Source organism: Mus pahari, chromosome 21 (genome assembly GCF_900095145.1).
Source record: "Mus pahari chromosome 21, PAHARI_EIJ_v1.1, whole genome shotgun sequence".
Taxonomy (NCBI): domain Eukaryota; kingdom Metazoa; phylum Chordata; class Mammalia; order Rodentia; family Muridae; genus Mus; species Mus pahari.
In genome coordinates, this window is record NC_034610.1 from 35,362,866 (window position 1) to 35,389,507 (window position 26,642).

Genomic DNA, 26,642 nt, shown 5'->3' on the forward strand with positions numbered 1-26,642 from the left:
TCCTACCTTGCCAGTGAAGCTTTCAGAGCTTAGAGACAAAAGTCAGAAATGAGTGAGAGAAAGTACTATGGCAATGATGGACTTAACGTCCTACTTTCTGACTGTGTTACAAAAGTAACACTACTTTAGTTACCATTCAACCTTGAGAATTACTCAATGGAATGAACTCTACAGTTAGTCGGTTTACCTTAAAGTTTACGGTAACTTGTCTATTGTTAAGATGCTGTCTGCATTTACAAACTTTGCTCCCAGCTTTAGAAATATTAATGCCTCAAATTTCGTATACCTATGTATAAATGCCTCAAGTCTTTTATATAATGTTATCGTGTTCCCAATGATGTCATCCTGTAAAACGTTAATACTTTTCTATAAAACTGTTTTCATTTGGCTAGTAATTTTAACTTGCTTTCAGAAAAGTAGACACAGTACATGTAAATATCATTAAGGAAAGAATGACAACAAATCAGAGTATGAAAGCCTTCTGCTTGCTTTTGCTTGGCTCCTGTAAGAGATAGTAGAGAAAATAGACAAGCTTCATCTCTTAGAGCAGAGAGTGTCCAGCTTGTGCCCAAGCAAGCACAGCAGTGAGCTGTGCTGTTGCAGTCCTGCTGCACCAGGAGCTGGGACCTCTAACCAGGGCCATTGTTCTGTATTAATACCCTGGTTCTTCTGTGTGCCCTCAGTTCTGATCCCATTTGGGGGGAGCTCTTCCTATCACCTGGTTGTCACACTCCGACTGTATGACATGTTCTTTGTAGGCACTTCTACAGTGTGCTCTTACTTACTATACAGAGACAATGCCTGGCCTGGAACTGATGTTCAAGCCATAGTGACAGGAGACACCCATAGAAAGGCAAAGATAAAAGTCTGTGTTCCGATGGCAGCAAATAGTAATCAGCCTTCGTTTTATTTGTACTTGATGATTTAGAATTGTATGTACTATAAATTTCTGGTTTTGCTTGATTTAAGCAGACTTTAAATCCTAAAATGTTAATAACAAAGAGATAGCTTACCTTTTTCTTTCTTATCAGTACTACAGGGATCAAGTAGAACCTTCGCTTCTCTGAAGGTTACAGAGAGAGATTTTTCAGAGGATAAATTAGAATATGTTTATCACAAACAAGTGTCCTTGGGAAAAGGGGTGGTAAAGACACTGTTGACTTTGTTTGTAAAGGATGTATGTATATAAAGTTTAGTGTTTAATTTCACAATTATAACTTTATTGGTACATGTTAATTAAACAATACTTTTCATAGGCAGTAGGGAGTCCAAGAAAAATTGAGAAAGAATTAAGGAAATCAGTGAACAAGGATACAGATTCTGAATACCTGCCATCAAACACTTCTGATGATGATGATCCTTATTATTATTACTGTAAGGCGAGAAAAAACCATAGTAAGTTGAAGAAGCCCGTTTTACTAACTAAAAAGGAAGAGGGTCAATCTGTTAATCTGGATTCCCAAGTTGATGCTCCAGCTGCTGGAGACTTTGCAAGTACTGAGACTCATGGGTCAGAAAGTACTTGTGTTTCTGAAGACAGGCAAACCCAAGAAGGCAAAGACTCTGCTGGGTCCCCAAACCCTGCTGCTGAGGAGCTGGCACAGTCTAACACTGCAAGTCCTTGTGAAACCTCTGATTACCGCTTTGAGTGCCTGTGTGGTGAATTTGATCAAATCGGCCGCAAGCCAAGAGTTCAGTGTCTGAAGTGTCACCTGTGGCAGCATGCAAAGTGTGTGAATTATGAGGAGAAAAATCTGAAAGTTAAGCCTTTTTACTGCCCCCACTGCCTTGTCGCAATGGAGCCAGTATCGACACGGGCGACTCTGATCATCTCTCCAAGCTCCATTTGCCACCAGTGGGTGGATGAAGTCAACCGGCACGTGAGGTCATCGTCTCTCCGAGTCTTGGTAAGGCACTGCAGCTAAAGAGGGATTAAAGCATGTACATTTGTGCTTATTTGTGATAGTTCTCATCGAGGCTGAGCAAGGTCTCATGTAACCCAGGATAGCTCCAAGGATGACATTGGACTCCTGATCTTCCTGCTTCTACTTCCCAAGTGCTGGTATATAGGCATGTGTACTATACCCAGCTCATTTTGATGATTATGATTTTACTTTTTTTTTTAATGCTTTTCCCCCCAAAGCTCTTAATAAAGAGCTTTCATACTTCATTAATAAATGTTTTCATACTTCATTTTTTCACTAAATTGAACTTAAGGGCTTGTGCATGTCAGGTAAACATTCTAGCACTAAACCATATTGCCATCATCTTCTGTATCTTACTAAAGTTATTTGTTACGATAGTAGGACTGGTTATACCAGAGCTTGAAGAGAATATTGAAAAGAAGAAATAGAAGAATAAACTATATTCTTTTTTGACTTCCAGATTTCAGAAGTTGAGAGTATATTATTATTAAGGCTTTTTAAAGATTCTTAATTATCAAGATGAAAATGTGTTGGTAGAGGCATTTGTAATTTCAGAGAAAGATACAGTCCGAGGGTGGCATAGTATAATTGCAGATGCCATTTAACCTGTCACCTTATTGTCTTCTGGAGCCTCAGTTCTTCATTAGAATGGTGCAGATATTTATTTGGTCCTTGGCATTTTCCAGGAGCAGTGCTCAGTTCTAAAAGCAGCCTCTCCTAGGCTTGCTGTGTAGGTTCAATTAGGTGGTCAAGTACTGGCCCAGAGTCATTGGTTGCTATTGTTGTCTGCCTTCCTTCCTTCCATGCAAGTAGTGTAGTTTTTCCATAGTCGGACATGAAGATGTGGACATGAAGATAGTTACAATAAATAAAACACAGTTTTTGCCATTGAGCAGCTCTTTTCAGTCTTAGCTCCTTCAGTGTTGAGCGGGTCACTGTCCTCTGTGTGAGGAAGAAATAGCACTTAATAGTATGGCTGGAGAAAGTGTTTCCTCTGAGACAGGAAGGATACCTCATGAATGATGGCTGTGATTGCTCTGCTTCCCCATACCACTGGATTCTTACACCCTTGCTGAGTCAGTCCATCTGCTGACCTGCTCACAGTCTTTCCTTTTTTTCCAGTTGAAAGAGCCCTAAGCATTTGTTTCAAATCTTGACTGAATCATTAGCTCCTCTGAGTTGCATGATTGCTGTCAGTTGCATGATTGGTTGTCCCACCAGTGCTGTCACAATTGCTCTGTGATACTTCTATTTGTGTTGTTTATGTCACTTGGCTCCCAAAAGCATAACCTTTCTCCAGACAGTTGTGCAATCTATCTATAGTATGTATGGCCAAAAGCAAATTTAGAAAGGGCTCAGTTCAGTAGGAATATAAATAAATGAGTATTTCTTTGGCCTCTGCCAAGGTTTTCTGTAATAACTCTTGGTGCTGCTTATTTCCCAGGTATATCAAGGAGTGAAGAAAGACGGCTTCTTACAGCCTCATTTTTTGGCAGAACAAGATATAGTTATCATTACCTATGATGTTCTTCGTTCGGAACTAAACTATGTCAATATCCCACATAGCAATAGTGAAGATGGGCGTCGTCTGAGGAACCAGAAGCGCTATATGGCCATCCCCAGCCCCTTGGTAGCGGTGGAATGGTGGAGGATCTGCCTTGATGAAGCTCAGATGGTCGAGTGTCCTACAGTAAAAGTAAGAGTCTGTAACATCTTTGAGTGCAGAGGAAGGAACGAAGGACATGAATGGTTCAATAGTTGGAATTCAGTTAACCCACAGTACTGATAGAGTTGGAACATTTGTTGCTAAATACTCTTGTGTTACCAACTATATAATCCTTTGAAATTGTTCTAATTCTCTGGATGATACTTTTGTATGGAATACTTGGATATCTGTGTGTATGACACGGTTCAAAGCAAACTATGCTTAGGGAACTTTAAATCTTCTCACCTAATTTGAAGGCTTATCAAGAGTTCTCCAGTAGCCTGTAGCAAATGGCTAAAGAAAATGACCCTCACGTATTGATTTTTTATTATAGCTATCTGTGTATGTATACCTCAGGCATTCCTCTGTTACTCTGCACCCTGTTGTTTAAGATGGTCTCTCATTAGACCTGGAACTTACTGAGTTAGCCAGCTAGACTGGCTGACTTGCCAAACTCAGTGATTCCCCCTGCCATCATTTCCCAGTGCTAGGATTTAACTGCTGGGCACGTTTCTTTTTACTTTGGTGCTAAGGATCCAACTTCAGGTGTTAGTATTGTGTAGCAATTACTTTACTGACTGAGCAATCTCCCAAGCCCTATGATTTATCTTTATTCTATCTCCAGTGACCGGTCTGTAACCTGTACTGAATTGATGAATCATATCTCATAGTACAGATGCCTACCTCTGTATTACAGAGTGGTGAAGGGGGTGTATTCATTCAGGATATTTTTCCTTCTCTACATGCTTGAGCCAGCCCTGCATCTCTGTGTGGCTCATGAGAGCCACTGTGTTGGGTAATGGCTCATTGAGTATGACATTCAACAGCAAGTGTGAAAACTCATAAACTAAATATCTTACCTGAAATGGGCTATAGTGGGCCATTTTCATGAGGAAGCACACACCTGATTTCTGTGTTTCGGTTTTGTTCATAATTTTCTTTTATTAGGCTGCAGAAATGGCCCAGCGTTTGAGCGGGATTAATCGGTGGTGCATCAGTGGCACTCCAGTTCAGAGAGGATTGGAAGGTAAGTAATCCAGGCTTTCCACAGTCGCCAGACTTGAGGAGCTTACTTATGGGGAAAAGTACTGCTATGCTTAAGCTTTGTTAGAATCTTTAGTTAAATGTATTTTTACTTACGTTTGGTCTTTATAGTTTAAGGCAATTACCTTGTAAACGGAGCTTGGGTGATGTTTCAGTTTGTTTTCTTGAGATCAGATACATAGTGAGGACTCCCGTTGCTTTAAATTGGCCAAGTGTTGTACCCATTCCACAAAATAGATATAGGTCTCAACTCAGTCTGAGTGCCAAAGAAGGTTTAAAACCCGAGAAGAAAGGAAAGCATGAGGGAGAGAAAATTTCATCTAAGGGACACTGAAGAAAATGACAGCTGAGTTGAGATCTGCAGCGCTGCTAAGTGATAGGAGAGGCAAGAGCGCTCTGAAATAGAGGAGCCTGACACTTGAAGGTAACATGGCTGCAGTAGACCTTACACACGTGTCAGTGTGGCTAGAGAACAAGCCAGGGCAGTCGTTCATGAATGGATAGAGAGAAGACCGAAGGAGACCTGGTAGACCATAGGAAAGATAGAAAACCAAAGGAGACCTAGTAGACCATAGGAAAGTACTTTTCTTATGTTTTTTGGAAAAATAGATTTTGAATTTTGAAAATTTGTGAAGTTTTTGAAAAATTGGAAACTATTAGAAGGATTTAGATACAATGTAATAAATCTTGTAGATGAATTTATTTTTCAAAAGATGACTGTCATTAACATAGAGAATGATTTGTCAGAGAGCAGAGTATGTACTAGGATATCAGCTGTTTGGCTGCAGCAATTAATGGAGGTAGGCAATGCTAGCACTATGGGTCTAGACTAGAGAAATAGAGAAAGTGGGTGAGGAAAATTAACAAGGTGCGGTATGCTGAAATTTCTAAGTCATACACATCTGTAAATTATGCTAGAAGAAAAGCATCTTTAGGAACTAAGTTGTTAATTTGTTTCCAGCAGATATAATTAGAGGACCTCAGTTAAGCAGAACATAAACAATTAGACTGATGTGATCTGAACTATAAACCTCTGGTTTCTGCAGATAAAAATGTATAATTCCTATGTGCTGTTATCAGAGTCACTTGATTCAGCTACATAGTAAGGCCCTGTCCAAACAGTAATTTCAACCTAAAACGTTTGTTGGCCATCCTCAAATGGTGGAATAGGTAGTTTATTTGTTTCACAGTTTTATTAGTTCCTTTAGAGTCATACAATGTATTCTGATCATATTCACCAGCCTCCCCTATTTCTTCTCCAGCTCACTCACCCACCTAGGTTTTAATCCTTCAAGACAAGTTTGTGCTCCCAAATATTTTGGGGTGTGTGGTCTTGCACTCGAGAGTGGTTGACTTCACAAGGTCTGCTCTCCCTTTCCCAGAAGGTAATGATAGCTGATGGCTCCAGGGATTGTGTTCCCAACTCCCCTCTCCAGGATAGGATTTTCTCTGGCTGGGAATCATGAAATTTTAAAAAATAATTTTTATTCCTTTTGAAGAGAGCATATATTGTGTTTTTTTTTCAACTAATGATACATAAAAGCATAAAGAAAATTACATTCATGGAGAAATGGCACAGTGGTTCAGAGTGGTTTACTAAATTTTGTGTGTACTTCAGTATTGTCTTATACTAGTTCCCTAGAAATGAAGTTAGCAGGTGAAAGATCATTAGAGATGTTAGTTAGGTCAGAGCATATTCTCTGCATCATAAGAAATTAGCTCCTACTTTTATTTTTTCATGTTCTTCTCATTTAACAAGTCTTGGCTTTAATGCACCTGTCTTAACACAGCATCTACTGAAGGTTCACGGATGTTTTGTGAGTAAAGTGCAAGCTTTTGTAGTAGTTCTTACATCTTAAGTATCCCAGAAATTAAAGCAGAACCTAGAGCACAGTAGATTTCAAAAAATGTCAATTGATCTGGGATAAAATGTTGACATTCAAGAAGCTACAAGATGCATCCTGTCCTACTTCATGGAGAGTTCTGTCTGTGCTTTGTGGGTTTGTGAGTGCTCTTATGCAGGGACAAAATAAACCCAGAAACAACTAGCCCTGTGTCCTGTGACTTTTCCTTTACAGATCTTTTTGGGCTGGTGGTCTTTCTTGGAATTGAGCCTTACTGTGTCAAACACTGGTGGATTCGGCTTCTCTATCATCCATACTGCAAGAAGAATCCTCAGCACCTGTACAGTTTTATTGCCAAGATAATGTGGAGGTCTGCAAAGAAGGACGTCATTGACCAAGTCAGTATGCCAAACTTTTATTGACTACAACAAATGTTATACGGAAACAAAGCTGCAATTGAAGTACCATTTCAGGCTAAATTGTTTCCAACTTCCCAATACAGATCCAGATTCCACCTCAGACTGAAGAAATGCACTGGCTCCATTTTTCCCCCGTGGAGAGGCATTTCTATCACCGCCAGCATGAGGTGTGCTGCCAGGATGCCATAGTGAAGCTCAGGAAGATTTCTGACTGGGCCCTGAAGCTCAGCAGCTTGGACAGAAGGACTGTCTCCTCCATTCTGTATCCACTGCTGAGGCTCAGGCAGGCCTGCTGCCATCCACAGGCTGTTCGTGGGGAGTTCCTGCCACTCCAGAAGAGGTGCTACCATCAACTTACTTCTCTTGTGGGATTTATGTTGCAGTAGTGGGCTGTATTTAGGCACTTTTGACTCCCAGTTTTATTCAGGGACTTCTGGCTAGGTAGCAGTTAAATTATCATTATTATTATTATTACTATTATTTTTAGTTTCATGGATTTGTGTCTGTGGAGCCTCATTAGTAAAAGAGTCATAAAAAATTGTTTCATTTCTTTTAAAATTTAAACTATTAAACAGGTTTTGTGGTTGTATTTTTGGATTAGAGAGGATTCTTCACATATACCTTTTCTTTTTTTGCTTTCAAGACAGGGTTTTTCTCTGTAGCCCTGGCTGCCCTTGTACTCTTTCTGTAGACCAGGCTGGCCTCTGCCTCCCAAGTACTTCGGTTAAAGGCAAGCACCCCCACACCTGGTGAAAACTTTTGCTCTTAATAATACTTCTAGTTTTCCACATGAGGGATGTGCTAGCTATATTCTTTGATGTGTCCTGTTCTATAATTCTTTTTGTGTAGTGGACTACACTTTAAAAGGGGGCCCGTGTTTAGTACCTGGTATTATAAGAAGCTCTTTTAGCTATCAAAGAGCTGTACAGACGATTATATTTAGGGCTTACTTTTGGGTATATTATAAACCGAAATAGCAAAGGTGATAAATTCATACAATAAAAGCTGAAAGTGATAAAAGTTTTACAGATTATAGATTGCTGTGGAAATAGTTTCTATTTAAAAAATAGTTTAAGACATCTAGTGGAAATAACATTGGGCTTGACTATTAGAACATCTCATTTTTTTATAAACTAAAATTTAAATTTACAGTAAAGTATAAGTCTAATTAATTTGTAGAGATGTGATTCTAAATATATCCAGTCCTACATTGTAACCCTTGTACTATTTCAAATAGATCATACTGTTCATTTTGAATAAAGTCAAAGAAAGCAGATCAAGTAGGAGAATACTTGGTAGATTAGTAACAATTAAGTGTAAGCCACACACACACACACACACACACACACACACACACACACACACGTCGTACTCAGATGCTCACATACTCGTAAATACATATTTGAAAGTGGAGATGAAAGCTGCTGAAGGTGTGATGCAAATGCTAAAGAGCACTGTACTCTGACATTCCAGCACGCTGACTTTCCTGCTGAGGTAATGCTAGGAGGTTTCAATTCTAGTTTTGAAAGCTGTCTATTCTTTTAGCACCATGACAATGGAAGAGTTGCTGACATCCCTGCAGAAGAAATGTGGAACGGAATGTGAAGAGGCCCACCGGCAACTAGTTTGTGCCCTTAACGGCTTAGCAGGCATTCATATCATTAAAGGTAGAAGGTGATTGCTTTATTATATTTGATTCTTCCAGTACTTGTTGACGAAGGTTGATTACAGAATGATGCTCGCACACACTACTGCTATGAGTTTAATGGGTTCCATTATATAGCAAGCACTTATGCAGAACACGTCTAGAACAGTCAATGTACATGTACCTTAAGCAAACATTTTTACCTTGGGAAGATAGTAAATTGGAAAATTTTAGGAAATTTAGACATGAACAAAGATTTTCCCACAAGATATTTATCTTAGTCTTTTATAGTGAAAAATTAAAAACAGCCAGAAAACTTAGAAATAGAAAAATGATTAAATTGTAATATATTCTTGGACATATTGTTAATTGATTTTAAAATTGATATTGTACATTCATAGTGTATGCCAAGAATGTCTAGAAAGAACATGCAAAATTAAATCTGAAATCTTTCATATACAACTAAAACCACAGTTTTCAAATAATCCAATAATTGATAGACTTATTAAGAGAATAGGCAAATCTACAATTGTAGTAGCAGGTGTTGATACCCCTGACCCAACTGCAGAACAGCAGATGTTGTTGTGTCTACACTGAAGCAGGAGAAGAAAGACTTGGGTGAAAGTGATCCAGTCAGCACTCACTGAACACTGCCCAGCCACAGAGAATGTGTGCTCTCTTCAAGTACACATCTAAAGTGTGAACAAGTCACTAAGTGTAAGGTTTAAGTCTCCCAGTGCTTGCTGTATTACCACAGTGGAATTACCACAGCTCTCAGGCTGCTGAGGGGACGCCTGCCACGCTTGATGACATGAGTTCAGTCCCTGGTACCACCTTTTGGATGGAGAGGTCCCACAATTTAACCTCATATGTGTGCTGTGGCATGCACCCCCTCCTGCCCCATAGATAAATACATGTAATTAAAAAAATAGATACCAATAAAAAGTAACTAGAAATACTTTCACATATTTGAGGGAGGGAGTAACAGTATAAAGGGGAATTCAAAAGATTAGCTAGGAAGTATTTAGAAGTGAAATGAGAACAAAATATCAAGATATGTGAGGTCCTACATATCAATAAATAAGAGATTTTTGTTTGTTTTGTTTTGGGGGGGTTGTTTTTGTTTGTTTGTTTTTTGTTTTGTTTTTTTTCAAGACCGGGTTTCTCTGTATAGCCCTGGCTGTCCTGGAACTTACTCTGTAGACCAGGCTGGCCTAGAACTCAGAAATCCGCCTGTCTCTGCCTCCTAAGTGCTGGGATTAAAGATGTGTGCCACCACCACCTGGCTAATTAAGGGAAATTTGAAGCAGAAAATATTTTTAAAATATGTTTATAGTTCCATTACATCTGTTACGTTAATTTATAAATTTAGCTTTACCATAGGATTATGTGCATAAGAAGCTATGCATTGGGCTTAGCACTGTACACTATCATGCATTTATGCTTGCTGGTGGTGTCTTTGTTTATAGCCCTTGCTAATGAGAGGAGATTTGCTTCACGGTGTGTTGGAGGTAGGGAGCCACCTTGTGATAAATAGCATTTCCATCAGTCGTCCACTTGTAACCCTCCTCTGCACCACCAAGCACCATGACAGTTACTATTAGTCTACTTTGATGTGCAATCATGGGTCATTTTATAGCTGCTCTCATTTACATAACAACGTAAAACATCATTTAAAAGGCCTGGAGTGGTAAAGCTTCTTGCTTTGCAAGCACGGAGATCTGAGTTTGATTCCCCTAGAACATGCTTAAAATAACCAGTCTGTCTGTGTGTCGGTGCACTCTTGTAATCCAGCATTGAGGAGACAGGCCATCTAGCCTGGCTCCTGGAGAACTTTAGGCCAGTGAAAAGACACTTATCTGAGACACTTAACAGACAGTACCTGAGCCACAGCAGCCACCTGACATTGTCATTCGGGCTCCATACATATTTGTATACACATGCATATACATCACACAGACACATGTACTTGCATGCTCATGTACAACAACAGAAAATTACTTGTTCAGAGAAATATGTCGTAATTGTTCTAAGCCTCCAAGTGGCCTTTGTTATCTGTTCCTTGGCATGGCAGAACCGTCCTGGATAGTGTCTTCCTTTGCAAGGTGCTTGAGGAGAACTGGAGTGAGCCATTCAAACTGTGTAGAAGCAGCTCTGATAGGGCAGAAAGATGATTGGCTGCTCTGCCGTCACGACTGAGCACAGCTGTCTGTCCCTTAGAGCACAGTATAGAGCAGCCCTTGCTCTGCCCCCAGAAAGTGTCATTCTTAGTGTGACAGGGAAACCTTGAAACCTAGGAAGCCAGCCCTTCCTTACGTTGTGATTGTGATAGGAAGTGATCTCAGATACTTAGTGAGCTAGCCTTGCTCACCTTTCAAGCTTTATTAGCAGTAATTAACAGAGCAAAAATAGGGGTTTAGAGTGGCTCTGATACGTTTTTCAAATATGGCACCTACAACTTTAAGAGAAGTTTCCTTTTGGGACAGGCTCTTTCAAGTAATAGAACTTACGAATTTACATTTCCTATGTTTTTAACCATTTTGATAAGTGTGCTCTGTAGTCGTAGTAGTCCAGGGATCAGAGTTACCTGGGCCTCATTGTCCATTAAAAAAAGACTGAATAGGCAAGCAACTTTGGTAAAAAAATTTTACAGTTGAACTTTATTTCATACCAACTTGGACAGAATTAAGCAAAAATTGGGAAAATGTGTATCATATCTAATACCAGCTTTTAATAGTCTCAAGTTAATTGAATAGAGTAACTGTGATTAGAGTTTGCAGATTATTGGACTACTACAAATAAAAAATATGTATGCTTTCCTTTGAAAATGTGTGAATAATGAATGTAATGAAAATACTTTGTGATCATTAAAGTCTAGCATCCTGTCTGAGAAATGGTATCCTTCAACCCTTAAAGTAGCTCTCTCTCTCTAATCCAAGCAGGCCTTGAACTTGGCTGTGTGGCCTTGGCTGAACTCAAGCGTGTGTTCTTTCCTCATGCCCCTAAGTCACGTTTGCATTACAGCTAGAAGTGATCTTTTTCTATATGCGTTTTATATTGTGTGTAGGAGTTTCATGACTGCTCTGTGTTATTGGCATAACTGCTTGGTGATTGGTATATTACTCCACTTTGCTTACTGAAACATTCACATGGCTTAGTTGCTTTCCCAACACTGCTAATGCCTGACATGATGCACATATGCCTGTTATCCCAGCACTTGGGATTCAGAATATCTGCCACAGAATTTGTGTGTTCTAGTGCTGGATTACAGACATGTACCATCCCACCTACCTCTCTCTTCATTTTATGTTGTAACAAGCTCTAACAAGAAGTGGATCTCTGTCCCTGGGCTTTTATCTTGTCTCCCTCTTGCACTGATTACTTCTTTTCCCTGCTCCGATGTTAGGGTTGGGGTAGAACATCTTGTTTGCTCATTCTCAAGCGGTCAGGTGTCGGCAGGACGAATGTGTCGGCTCCTGCCCTACAACTTGCACTGCTGCTCTGCAGCTGGTTCCACTGCACTCCCGCTATAGTCTCCTGTCTGTAGGTGGAATTACAGGAGCGAATGCTGCCTAGACTCTCTTTATATATGGATCAGTCAGTAAAGACAACTTTGAAAAGAAATCTACATTTTCAAATTCTGGAAACACTTTTCTTATAGTATGGAAATGTGTGATATATGACAAATACTTTCAGATCCTCAGTGACTGGTATTTTAAACACATGGTATTATGAGTTTAAACACCATGCTTTCTACAGATACTCTTTGGAAGTAAATGAGTTTGGAATTCTCAAATCTATTGAAGTAACTTGGAAGTGTTAGTGCCATCAAGTGGCTGAAAATATGTATTTCCAAATTTGGCTTTGGCCTGTATTTGTAAAACTTGTGGCATATACATATTTTGAGTTTTCCACAGATAGTGTATTTCTAGAAACATGAGCCAGATGCTGTAATGAATCATTCCTGATCAACTACTTAAATTATGGTCTAAGCCACAATGCTTCCTTTAAATGGGAATTTATTTAATGATTGTTCTTTATAAATAGATAATAATTGTGTCCATATGTCTGAATGGCATTTCAGTCTAAGCACCACAAAGGTTGGAGCATAAAAATGGGAATTCAAAGTTAATTGAGGTTAAATAGGTAGATCCTGTCTCAAGAAAACAATTCAGTGCATGAAGATAATTGAATATTACTCCTCAATATATTAGGTGACTTATTTTTATGAAAATCATTTTCTCCAATATAAAACCAAATAAAAATTAGCTGAGTCCTCAGTATTGTGAAAGTATGTATTTTAGAATGCTTTCTATTATGTGTACGTATGTGGGAATATATATATTTGCATACATACATATACATATATTTTAACTTAGGTGAAAGAAGAGAGGCAAATTTACAGCAGTGTACATATCTATATAGGAAACTGATTTTAGTTATAAATATAACCCTAAATATTACTTTAAAGTTTTTATTTTAAGGAAAGAATAACATACCTTCCTGGCAGAGAAATAGCCACATCTCTGCACCTTCTTTGTATTTCATAACTTTGCTGACATTCCATTTTAAATTTATTTTGTAATGTACTAGTTTTGAGATTTTCCTCAGAGAGCAAATAAGAGTAAATGCTTTATCCTAGCCGTTAACCATGACTCCTCTCCTTCCTGCCGATGTCACCACCCTTCTCTATAGTAAGCAGACAAGACCTTGCAGCTTTGTGAGCCACAGGGGTCCCCAGCATCCACTCAGTCCTGCTTGTGCAATGCAGAAGCAGCTGTGGACAGCACAGGAGTGAGCAGAGCTGGGCTCCAATACAACTTTATTTATGGTTGTTGAATTTCTCATGTCGTAAAACATATGCACTGTTAAAATATGTAAAATTGGGCTTGCTATGTAGCTCAGTGGCAGTTTGCTTACCTGTCTGGCTTACACAGAGCCTGATTTTAATCCCCAGCACTCAAAGAATAAAAATATAAAGCCAGCCGGGTGGTGGTGGCGGCGCACACCTTTAATCCCAGCATTTGGGAGGCAGAGGCAGACGGATTTCTGACTTCAAGGTCAGCCTTGTTTACAGAGTGAGTTCCAGGACAGCCAGGTCTACACAGAGAAACCCTGTCTTGAGAAACCGACATACATACATACATACATACATACATACATACATACATACATATCTCCATTCTAAACTGAGAAATGATATAGAGATCTAGAAGGTCAGATTTGACCCGCAGGCAAATGTTTGGCAGTCTATGCTTCACTAGGTACTATTTGAAGTCCTTCCTGTGAATACTCTTAAGTACAAACAGAAAACAGGGTAAGCATGAACTGTGATGTGTGTGAGCAGAAGTGCAAGTACTGCTAAGATTTGTGCCTGGTTTCTGTGTGTTTGTCTTGGTTTGTTCTCGAGATGGGGTCCAGTTGGCCTGTGGCTTGCTGTATAGTGCAGGCTAGCCTCAAAGACCCAGTCCATGCCCTCATAGTGCTAACATTACAGACAAAAACTATTGGTTTTTGAAGTGCTGTTTTTAAAAATTATTTCGGTCATTTTTTGAGATGATAACAGTTATGCCATTTCCCTCCTCCCTCTAAACCCTCCTATCTACTTCTCCTTGCTCATGGTCAAAATCATTTTTTCTTTTTTCATTAGTTGTTGTTACATGCATATGTGTATATGCTTACACCAATATACACTTAACTATAGCGTTCTCAGAACGTATATTGTTACTTGTATATTTGTTCTCAGGGCTGCCTCTATCCAATTCCGAGTGGATAACCAATTGATGAACTCTCCCCTGGGAAGACCATTCTTCCTCCCACCGATGCTTAGTTGCTCTCGTTCTCTGAGCGGGGTGAAGCCTTCTAGGTTTTCCTCCCCCCAGTTTGGCCTGCCTCTTACTGTTGTTCTTGTTTAGCTTATATGTTTTTAATTGAAAATTATTTATGCCTCATACCAGGAACAAATATGTATATCAATAAAAGCTTATTATTTTTCTGAAAATTAGATGTAGATTGGCCAGAGTGTCATGAATACTTGAATACTTTTTATTACTGTCAGTGACTGAAATTTGTCTTTTTTTTTTTTTTTTAAGATTTATTTATTATTATATATCTATGTACACTGAAGCTGTCTTCAGACACTCCAGAAGAGGGCATCAGATCTCATTATAGATGGTTGTGAGCCACTATGTGGTTGCTGGGATTTGAACTCAGGACCTTTGGAAGAACAGTCAGTGTTCTTAACCACTGAGCCATCTCTCCAGCCCCCTGAAATTTGTCTTAACTTTAAGTCATAATGAATGCTAATTGGCAACCTTTATGTCTAATGAGAGTATTATTTTCTAAGCTTTTTTTTTTCAGTATAATTTTAAGTCATTATAAGTATACTTTATTCCAAATTTATCTCTGTAATTTGAAACACTAAAATATCCTGTGAAATAAAGGAACCATAATCACCTTAAAACAAAACAAAACAAAACAAAACAGGAATAATCATAATACGGGGTCAGATTCTTTACCGAGATGCATATCTGAGAGTATTACCTTGGTGGTGGGGCTGCTGTCCAGCATGTGCAAAGCCCCGAATTCATCCCCCGCACTGAAGAATCAATAGTAATAACCATAATAAGAGTTAAAGTTGTTCTCTTTGTGGTGAAACTTTTTAGACTAAAGGTAACTGGCTAGCACTGGGAGTGCTGTGACTTGTGTCCTTTCTCTGCAGGTGAATATGCCTTGGCAGCAGAGCTCTACAGAGAAGTATTACGATCCTCTGAGGAGCACAAAGGAAAACTCAAAACCGACTCCCTTCAAGTGAGTGTAGCCTTCAACATGTTAACGTTAAAATAAAGGGTAACAGTGAACTGAGTCAGAATACTAGAGGTAAAAGCTGGCATTCCTTTTTACTATTGTCTTGAATGATTTGAGTAATAGAGTTTGAAAATCAACATTATTCTCTATGGAGGCCTATAGCCTATACTGGGAGATAGTTTGCATTATTTGTAATTCAGAGAGTAGGCTAATTTTAAAATTTTACATATGACATCAACATATTTGTTAAATAGTTTTCACCAAATGAGAAAAATTAGCTAAACTAAGTAAACTGACCAAATAAACACAATACATAAACCTGACCTTCTTGATCTTCTGTGCTAGACTCTCAGAGGCCTTTTAGGAAGAGATGTATGTTTGAATTATAACAGTAACTGTTTCCAGCAGATGGTAGGTAAGATTCCAGCTAAGGGAGAAGTAAGGACATAGGTATTAACCTCAGTAGGCCTGGCTTGCTACCTAGGGAGGTTGACTTTCCAGGCTTTAGATCTTAACGTCTTCATGTGATACTGTGGCCATTTAGAAAGGAGTAAAGAAGGACAGGGTTGCAGCAAAGGTTAGCTGAACAGCAAGGCCTTGAACAGTGACCTTAAACACATGTGAGTACCTAACAGCAAAGCTGTTCTGCTCTTTAGGAAAAGGAAGTAAAGATGCAAGAGGGGCAAGGAGACAGACTGAGCACCAGAGTTTTGAACTCAGTGTCCGAGGAGGAGTGGTCAGTTTGGTTCTTGCTTCTCATTAGTCATGACGTCTGACAAGCAGAGCAGTGCTCACTGAATCCTCACTTGTCCAGTCGGCTCAGCAGTGCTCTCCAGAAGAAAAGGCTACACAAATCCCCCTCTACTTGTAAAAAACGGAAAACTCAACTTCCACAAGTATACACACAGAAGATGAAACACATATCTCTAGTAATATTTGTACATTTTTACTATTAAATCTATTATTACTATGCACTGTGTGATTTAAGAAGCCATGTTGAAATGACATGAAGTAAGACATTTGAAGTAATGTAGACTCCATGGAGACTTAACACTATAACTAGTAATTTATGCCCAGATAAAATGAACCCTGAAAGTCTCAAATCATATTTTAGCACCAAATCATATTTGGCCAGAATTCTCTTCTAATAATCTAGAGGCCCTAGCCATCTTCTCAGGTAAAATATAAATCTAAGAGTAAAACTACTGTGAGTTCATTTCAGGTCTATTCATTGCTTCTAGCCTTTAGCAAGTTGCTGACTCAGCATCAGGGCGGGACGTAGGTAGACACATTAACACAGAAATAGAGAGGTTTTCCCCTTCTTCCTCTAATCTCTTCAACCCAAACTTTCCCTCTTTTCATCCTTTAAGCTTGGTTTATTCAAGTATACCTATGCACTCTGTTTGCTCCTGAGTACATAGCTGCTGTTGTAAATGGTATCAGTTAGCTCTGTAATCTATGACCGAGCCAGCCCCTTAGTAATCCTATTGATGTATTTAACCACCTTAGCACAGCTACTGGGTGATTATCCCTGGTCGATTTTTCTAAGCTAAATCTGACTATTTCCCAGCTGCACTCAATCTCAAGGTACTTGCTACTTGAGTCTCACCCGGCTGCTTTTATTTCATCAGTCTGTCTTCAGGGGACACTTCTTTTGGCCCCATGTTGGGCACCAATTAATGCGATTAATTAACTTTGCTAGTTCTTAATATGACCTGGCCAGCCCCCCGCCCCAATAATACATAGTCCTACTTGATTTATTTAATCAGTGTTAGCACAATTACTAGGCTATTATCCCAAAACCATTTCTTTACACTAGACTGGCTATTTCCCAGCTGTGCTTCCCAAGTTACTTGCTGGTTCAAGTCTTGCCCTGGTTATTTCTACTCCTTCAGTCTGTCCTCAGGTGTATTTCTATGGCCCTATGCTCCTGGTCCATATCATCTAATGGAAACCTCTTGTTCTCTTATCTTCTTTGTTCTTCTCCCTCTCCTGTGCTCCCTACCTGAGACTTCCAGCCTAGTAACCAAAACCCCGCCTACCCCTACCTCCCCAGTTATTGGCTGTAGCCAGTTTTATTTGGCAATCATAGAAGATTGACGAGCAAAGTTTATAGAACATCATTGGTGTATGTGAGGATCTGCTCATTGGGAGCGCAAACAGGTCTTGGGAGCCAGCATTTAGCATTTGGATACATAGCGGCACCAGACCAACCCTAACACACAGCCATGCTGTAAAAAACATGTATATTTTTAATTGAAAAAAATTCATGTCATTATCATTGAAGACATTTGATGTCCATTTTCCTTGGTGGTTGGGGGGAATGTTATTCAAATATTTTCAGAGGAAAACTGTTTGACAATATAAACTTTGACTGCATTCTCTGTGTGTAGATTCTGCAGTGTCTGCTGCATCACATCATAGCTTTATCTTTTGTGTGTTTGTGACAGAGACTGCATGCCACACATAACTTGATGGAGCTGTTGGGAGCCAAACACCCAGCGATACCTCCCACCTTGAGAGATGGCAGACTTGAAGAAGAGGTAATTGTTATTCTTTTTATTCTATTTATAAAAGTTTACTTTTTCAAATTTTATACTTTATCTAGTTGATACTTCTAATGAATAACATTTAAATAAATGTAGCCAGCCATGTTTTCCTGTGATTTAATGTTTCGAACATTGCTGTGGTGATTTGGAGTGGCAGAGAAGGTTGGACTCCATATTACTTTGTCTGGTGATCTACTTGCAGATAGGGTAGATGGCTTGTAGATGCAACATTATTGATTTAACAGATGAACGCATTCTAATTTCATGGAGGACTATAAAGAGTATAGGCAGAGAACAGAAAAGTCTCTTCCTTTCTGTGTTTTCTTCAAGAGAGTAAGTGTCTCAGTTTTTCAGTTCAAGTTTCTCTTACTGAATGGAATAATACTATACCTTATTTTAATAGAAATTCGTCATAGCTTTCTATACTAAGTCTCCCCAGAATATTTGCCTTTTTTTTTTAAGATCAAAGAAGAAGAAAGTGACAATTGAAAGAGTAGATATGGTTGAAGTGTATTAAACCTCAAAGTAGAATTTTTATTGGAATCAGCAAGATAAAAAATGGATTTTGTAACTATACTTAACCCTTTGTATTTGTTAAAATGAGTAATTTTTATTGACAAAATTGCATACATTTATAGATGCATACAGATACTGCGGAGTGGGGTGGCTAACAGCATAAATTACCTCATGAGCTTGATTTTTATAGTAAAAATATTTCACATCTACTCTGAGTAGCATACTGTAAGTAGTCATTGTGGTATAACCCTTTGATGTATTGCAGGATCCCTATCTCCGCAGTCCCTAGCAACCACCATTCTCGATTCGCATGAGTTTTACTTTTTTTTTTTTTAAACATTTATTTATTATTATCTGTAAGTACACTGTCGCTGTCTTCAGACACACCAGAAGAGGGCATCAGATCTCATTACAGATGGTTGTGAGCCACTATGTGGTTGCTGGGATTTGAACTCAGGACCTCCGGAAGAGCAGTCGGTGCTCTTTCCAGCCCTGAGTTTTACTTTTTTTTTTTTTTTTAAAGTNTTTNTTTTTTTTGGTTTTTCTAGACAGGGTTTCTCTGTGTAGCCCTGGCTGTCCTGGAACTCACTTTGTAGACCAGGCTGGCCTCGAACTCAGAAATCCGCCTGCCTCTGCCTCCCGAGTGCTGGGATTAAAGGCATGTGCCACCATGCCTGGCTTCTGAGTTTTACTTTTTAAGTCCCACATCTATCTGAGGTCATGCAGCATTTATCTTTCAATGCTTCAATTGTGTTATTTAGTATACTGTCCTCTGTGTTTATATATGGTGTCAGAAATAACAGAAAACTTTTCCTTTTTGAAAGCTGAAGGGTGTGTCATTGTGGTGTGTGTGTGTGTGTGTGTGTGTGTGTGTGTGTGTTTGTGTGTTTTATCACTTTTTTCAACTCTGTGTGTGTCATGCATATGTGCCTGAAGGCTCTCATTTGTTGGTAGATGTGTGTGCATGAATATAGAGGCCCAAGACTGATGTCATGAGTCATCTTAGAAGACTCGCTCTTCTGTCTCATTCTTTGAGGCAGTTTCTCTCAGTCAAAAACAGAGTTCACTGATAGAGATAGTCGTGCCAGTCATCTTGTTGAGGGAATCCTTCCTCTCCACCTTCCAAGGCTAGATTTAATGGCAAGCTTTCATGTCCACTGGCGTGTACGTGAGTTCTGCAGATCTGAGCTCTGGTCTTCTTACTTGTTGGGCATGCGTTGTAAGCGCTGAGCTATCTCCCAACCTCTGTACACCATATTTTTTGATGAATGTTTTTTTGTTCACTGTCCTTTTAAAAAGGTAAAAGAGTGGCAATAATTTTTTATTCCTGGTAGTAGTTGTCCACTAGGAATAGCATAACAGAATACTAGGCTATGAGGCTTAAAGAATAAATATTTCTTACAGTTGTAGAAGTTGAAGTCCAGGGTCAGCATGTATACTCTCAGAGCTCTGGGTTTAGTGTCCCCTCCGCTCCTCGCTCTGATTTAGATGCTGCTGTTGGACTACTGCGCTCCATTCATGCTTGTCCCGTCCCAGGACTTCTTTCCTCATGAGGCCTCCACACACTTTAGTGCGAGTGATACTCATGGCCTTAGGTAGCTTCCAGGCCTCTCTCAGGTGCAGTCACACTGAGCTTAGGACCTGTACCTACGCATTTGGTAGCAACAGGTTCACTTCTAACACCTTTATGACTGTGTAACACAAGAGTTATTTTTAAACAATGGCAGTTCTTAAAAATACTGCAACAACTAAAGCAGACAAGTAATTCTGTAAGATCTCGGCTCACTTGTGGAATAGTAAAGTCTTTATCCTATAAGGAATAAATCTTTAGGCCTTTTAAATTTTGTGACTTCATCATACCATTTTTTTCTTTTGATTGTTTATTTTAGGAATTTCTAGAATATTTTTTACAATACAAAATTCTGTTTATATCAAGGACTTTAACTATATGGAGTGACCACATTGTTCCTGAAACACAATACTAAATTATGATCAAGATCTTGATTGAAAGTTTGTATTGACTTTATATCTCCACACAGGCCAAGCAGCTGCGAGAACACTATATGAGTAAGTGTAACACAGAAGTTGCCGAGGCCCAGCAAGCTTTGCAGCCTGTGCAGCAGTCCATTAGGGAACTCCAGAGGAAGGTACCTGTCACCCAATAGCATTTGGATCTATTTATTTGTGTTTTGTTTGAACTTTTTGTTTCCCTTTGAATTCTTAGCAGCTGCTTGAGTGCCTATAACAGGTATCTTAGATAACTTTCCTGTTGCTTTCACAGAACTCCTTTCCCAAGACAACTTAGGAAAACAGTTGAATTATTTCATTGGGCTTATGGTTTCAAAGGTTAGATGGCAGAGCAAAGGCCCAGAGACTGAAACAGCTGAGAGCTCATGTCTTGATCCATTTGGGTGAGGCAGAGAAAGAAGGTATCCTGGGAATAGAAAGAGTCTCTTGAAGCCCGCCTGCGTGACACGCCTCCTTTGAGCCGTATCGCCCAATCCTTGCCTGATACTTCTACAACGTGGAACCTAGAATGTGAACATAATAGCTTGTGCAGGCCATTCTCATGCAAACTGCCACAATAAGTATATTTACAGTTAATGGTGTCTGTTCCTGGAGTGGATGGACTAGTGTGTCGATGAGTCTATTTTGAAATTCTGCTTTCTCTTAAATTATGGTGAATCCTTTTATGTTGGATAAATAACAGTTTGTCCTTTAGAGACAGCATAAGACTTCCGTAATCTCTTTTTTGATCTTAGCAATGTATGTTCCCACATTTAGGATCACAGGTATTATTCTTGCAGACTAGATACTTGTCCTTTCTGAGTTTCTTTTTTGACACCAGAGCAAAATCTAACAGTAAACAACACAAGTACATAGGCTTTTACTTCAAATGTTTTATCAGCTGTTCCCCATGGTATGCTTCTTAATTCATTAATTGCTTAGTGTCTAGTTGTACTGTAGTTATGTGTTGGGTGGAATCTAGTTCATTGATTAGATATAACCTTTCTTTAGTGTGTTACCCCTTACACTTAGTTTTTAGTTTGGCAAAAATCTTTTTAAAACAGTTTTGATATACAAATTTTACATAAAATACCATTCGTCTAGAGTATTCTTGATATGAATACAAAGCAGTATTTGCCCAATACACACAATTTGTGTGTTTTTCTGTGTGATATAGATATATACAGTATGTACACATTTATCAGTTATAATCCTTTGAGAACAGAATTTATCAGTATTTTTTCATTTTTCATATCTCTTTTCCCATTTAATGCTAAATATATGCAGTAATTGGTCAGTTTGGGCCTTTTTTGCAGATTCATTCTAATTCTCCTTGGTGGCTGAATGTAATCCATAGAGCAATGGAATTTTCTGTTGATGAGGAACTTGTTCAGCGGGTGCGAAATGAGATAAGCAGTAACTACAAGCAACAAACTGACAAGCTCTCTATGTCAGAGAAGTAAGGCAATAATACAGAACTGAATCACAGCATACAAGTGTCCAAGTCATCTAGTATCAGGAGGTGCATGCAGTTCAGTGCCATCATGTACTTAGGAACATCTAGGGTTCACATCTTAATTATTTAAAACAAAAATATTTGCTATTAAGTGTAAAACAGAGATCTTTTTTCTTCTGTTAAACATTTGTAATGTTCTCCTTTTAGCGCCTTGGGGTCTGTTCTTTGTTGCTGTTGTTGTTTTTTATGTATTCTTGCTGGGTTGAAATCTGGTCTTTAAGTAGCCCTATCCAGAACTCTTTATGTAGACCAGGATGTTCTTCAACTCGCAGATCCACCTGGCACATGCCTCTGCCTCCCTGTGCTGGGATTAAAGGCTTATACCACCACATCTAATTTAATTACATTTTTATAACAAGAAATATGACTCTTACCCATTTTTCTTCTCAATTTTGTTTCAGACTATATAGTTTACTCTCTTTAAATAGAAAAAGAATGTCAGAAGACTGTAGTCATCTAGCCTTAGAAAGCTAGACTATATTAGTCCTGCTCTTGAAAGTTACTGTATCCTTTTAGGTCCCAAGAATAGAATTACCAAACTCTTTGGCATCTTTTTATAACAGGCATTGCATTTTATTAAACCTTGAGTACTGGTAGGTACCAGTGGGTACACTCTAAAGGGAAGTCTCAGCGGAGTGTGTAAATTTGACAGTTTAACACCATGACTGACAGACATTTTCTGAGGAAACTGACTTACTTTCTTTGTGCTGTGCTGTGCTGTGCTGCTGATGGGAATAAGGTTCCGTGACTGTAGAGGTCTTCAATTCTTACTTACAACACAAATGGAAGAGCTCCATAAGTTCCAGAAGCTGGTGAGGGAGGCTGTGAAGAAGCTGGAGAAGCCTCCATCCCGGGAGGTGATTGAGTCTGCAACAGTTTGCCACCTGCGGCCAGCTAGACTCCCTCTCAACTGGTAGGTGCCTGTGGAAAGGGTCCCGCATGATCTCAGAGATGGTTGTTCATAAGCTGAACCATTTTATCTTAATTCAGACAGATGTAAACATGTATTTTTTAAACTAAAATCAAGGACTGTGTGCTTGAAAACCATATCATCTTTTGCTTAAGTGCTCTATTTGTTAGAAAAATAAAATACAAAGTGCTGGGGTTTTTGGTTTTGGTTTTGGGTTTTTTGTTTTTAGAAATATGTTATTGTGGGTCATATTTGTAAATATTTCTCTGATAATCTCTTTCAGCTGTGTCTTTTGTAAAGCTGATGAATTGTTCACAGAGTATGAATCAAAGCTATTTTCTAACACGTAAGTTCACTCATTATTACCCATGAGGAAAAACAAACATTTCAAAGGATTAAAGTCTTGAGTATGCGACTGTATTTTCTGTTAATGACCTTTGGTATATTTTTCCTATATTAAATCAATTTAATAATCCTTTGGGATTTAACATGCCCATTTTTTTCTCCATAGAAGCTACACCTAAGTGTTTATAAGGGACAGTCTGTAAATATTGTAATTGAGAAGCAATTGAGAGTAGTAGTGAGATCCTAGACTCAATACTTTGATGAATTTGAGCTTAAATCCCTGACTACTGTCAAGAGTAAATTACCTTCTTGACCATGAAGTGGGAAAATATATATCTATATATATTAGGAGAATGCTAGTACATACTAAGTACCGAATAAGAAATTGAAGTGCTTGTTATTTTCTTCATCAGGAAACTTATGCTGTGTTGGGATTGTTGTACTTGGCATGTCTGTGTCCTGATTGTGGCCTTTGTTGTCCTGATTTGTGCTCTGTTGCCACTATGTCTTTTCCTTGATTTTTTTAATGCCTGTAGTTGTGGTGGCTCAGGTTTCTTAGAATGTAATTTGTAGAATGCAATTTAAAGGGTTTTGTTTTTGTTGTTGTTATCAGGGATTGAGCTCATGAAGTACTAAGCAAAAGCACATACATGTAATTTTTTTTTTTTTAATCTTTCCCTTTGAAAGTTGGAGAAGGCCAGTAAGGCGTCCAAGGCCAGTCTCTGCTAGATAGTGACCAGGAGGCTAGTCTGATGAGACCCTGACCCCCACCCCCACCCCCAAAAAATATAAAACAAAACAAAAAATGAAGTACAAGGCAATTTTCAGGATTACTATTTTTTTCAAGGACCTATAAATTCTCTTACTGACGTGAAAATTACTGTAGAGTACTGAACTGGCTTTTCTGTGTTTCCTGCTGGCCTCACTCATTTGCAGTGCTAGTTACTCACTGACAGGCGGAAGTTAGAATTACTCGTTCCCGATATTTTTTCAGAGTCAAAGGCCAGACTGCAATCTTTGAAGAAATGATAGAAGATGAAGAAGGGCTTGTGGATGATAGAGTCCCTACCACTACCAGAGGCCTGTGGGCCATAAGTGAGACGGAGCGATCTATGAAAGCAATATTATCATTTGCAAGATCACATAGGTTTGATGTTGAATACGTAGATGAAGGAAGTGTTTCAATGGATCTCTTTGAGGCATGGAAGAAGGAATATAAGGTATACTGTTTTTAAACTTCTGAAATTAAAAACCTTTTTGCATTAACTTGAAAATCTGCTTTGGAGACTGTAAGTCTTTCTATTAAATTAGTAAAAAAAGTTATGAAGCTGACACATGAAGTTAAAATGTAAAAATATTTAATTGTATGTATTATTGTAAGCTGCATCTTAACAGCTGCTTTTTGAAACTAGCATTCGAATTTATTTTGATTTTGCAATGGGAAATGGCAACCAAATGTCAGTATCAACTTTGAATATTGGGAAGCACAGTAAATATCTCAAGTTGGAAATTTGGAAAGCATTGCAGTGGTATAGCCTAAGATAGAATACCTTTACATTGTAATGTCACATTTGCATATTGCTATTTTTGTAGTTTTTTTAAAACAAAATAAAAAGTTTTGTGTTGAGAAGATATCTTGTCTAAAATGCCAGTTCAAACATTTGATAAATTGAGGAATGATGCTTTTATAAATGTGAACTCATTAATCTATCATATTTGTTATAAAGGCAATGCACATGAACACAGTTCTTTATACCATAGCATGGAGGAAGACAGTGTTCTGTACAATGCCCTGCCTTTCCTGTAGTTTTCTCTAGCCTGCTCTAACCGTGCACTCTGGGCTTAGGTGAATGCTTGTCATGCCTCTCTCCATCTTTGTGAATTTTTCCTTTATACCTTTGCACAAGAAATGGAAAACCAATGAGCTACTGCTAGATGTATCAACGACTATCTGCTTTAAAATGTAATAGTGAAGACAGCTTATCAAAATATATAGAGTGATTGGTAACATTTTTTATAAGTTTCAAAACTCTTGTGTAGCTACTTATAGCATTTTTCCAGTGAAAAGTGGGATTAAAAGTAATTGCCTGCTTGACTTTGAAGGAGCAAGAATAAGGAAAGAATGATAATATTACGGCTTTCTAAGGAATTTGTCTGATTAAGTCTCTTGAATTGGATAGTCTATGGTCAATTTCAAAAATCTCATATTTGCAAATTATTTTGAATATCTCTTGAATTGGGTAGTTTATTCAGTTATTTCAGAAATCTCTTTTGCAAATTATTTTGAACATGTGAATATAACATAAAAATGTTTTAAACCAAAAACAAAGTGGTAATCACATAAATCTAGTTTTGGTTTATGTAGGTTTTGTCTCCCATGAAATGTTTAGGTATTCTGTTCCTGAGAACTGCAGAAGCACTATCCTACAAGGTAGTTTTCTTATATATCCTCATTCTAAATTAGCCTAAAGAGTTGCTTTTCCTTGAAGGTTAATGAAAACATGTAGACCTCCCTCCTTGAAGCCTTTTGCTCAAAGTACATCTTGGTGATTTTGGACAATTTTAATCTTGTTTTTTGCCACTCTCTTTGCTTCCCATCAGTTACTTCATGAATACTGGATGACTCTGAGAAATCGTGTATCCGCTGTTGATGAACTTGCAATGGCTACGGAGCGACTAAGAGTCCGCCATCCCAAAGAGCCAAAACCAAACCCACCCGTCCATCACATCATTGAACCACACGAGGTAGTTGAGAATCAATCACAAGAAAGGCCCCAGCAAAAATCCACAATGTACAAAAGACATAAAGCCAAAGCGGCGATGTCTTCTAGTAATAGTGACTGGCATAAAAATGGGCAGTTTCATTCATATGTGATACATGCTTAGTGTGTCCACTATTTGGGTACATTTTGTTTGTTTATTCTTCTATTTTTGAATACTTTCTATGCATCAAATCAAATAGATACCTTGGTCACTTTTAGAAGGATTTTATAGCCTCAGTTTTACCAGAATTTGAAAAAAAAAATGTTTCTTAAAAGTACGATTAACTTTGATTTTTGCACGTTTTCCCATCTTGCTAATAGTAGATATTTACAATGTGTACTCTAATAATCTCCATTTGTCAGGATTCAGTCAGAATTCTACCAGTCTTTCCTGTAACAAAAATATTGCCTGTGTAAATTTATTTTTACCCTTTATGGATATTTAATACTTTAAACTGATTTCTTTTTGTAAAGCATTTAGACTATGATTTAGAAAATGTTTAAGATAATTTTTATGTTATATACTATCTTAAGTATGAATTGGTAGAGATGTTTTTCTTTTTTGTTGTTGTTGTTGTTGTTGTTGTTGTTGTTTTTCTAGACAGTATTTCTCTGTGTAGCCCTGGCTGTCCTGGAACTCACTCTGTA

The 26,642-nt window shown here is 38.4% G+C and overlaps 1 protein-coding gene across 1 annotated transcript in view; it reads left to right on the plus strand.

Annotated features, from left to right (window-relative positions):
• Shprh (SNF2 histone linker PHD RING helicase) overlaps positions 1-26,642 on the plus strand; it is a 67,419-nt gene that overhangs the window by 14,197 nt on the left and 26,580 nt on the right. The window contains exons 9-22 of the mRNA XM_021220966.2: positions 1,257-1,907; positions 3,370-3,621; positions 4,579-4,657; positions 6,753-6,916; positions 7,021-7,277; positions 8,483-8,604; positions 15,304-15,392; positions 17,840-17,932; positions 20,494-20,601; positions 21,778-21,920; positions 22,717-22,890; positions 23,171-23,233; positions 24,227-24,452; positions 25,834-25,977. Coding sequence (XP_021076625.1) covers positions 1,257-1,907; positions 3,370-3,621; positions 4,579-4,657; positions 6,753-6,916; positions 7,021-7,277; positions 8,483-8,604; positions 15,304-15,392; positions 17,840-17,932; positions 20,494-20,601; positions 21,778-21,920; positions 22,717-22,890; positions 23,171-23,233; positions 24,227-24,452; positions 25,834-25,977 — 2,565 coding nt within the window. The remainder of the gene's footprint in view (positions 1-1,256; positions 1,908-3,369; positions 3,622-4,578; positions 4,658-6,752; positions 6,917-7,020; positions 7,278-8,482; positions 8,605-15,303; positions 15,393-17,839; positions 17,933-20,493; positions 20,602-21,777; positions 21,921-22,716; positions 22,891-23,170; positions 23,234-24,226; positions 24,453-25,833; positions 25,978-26,642) is intronic.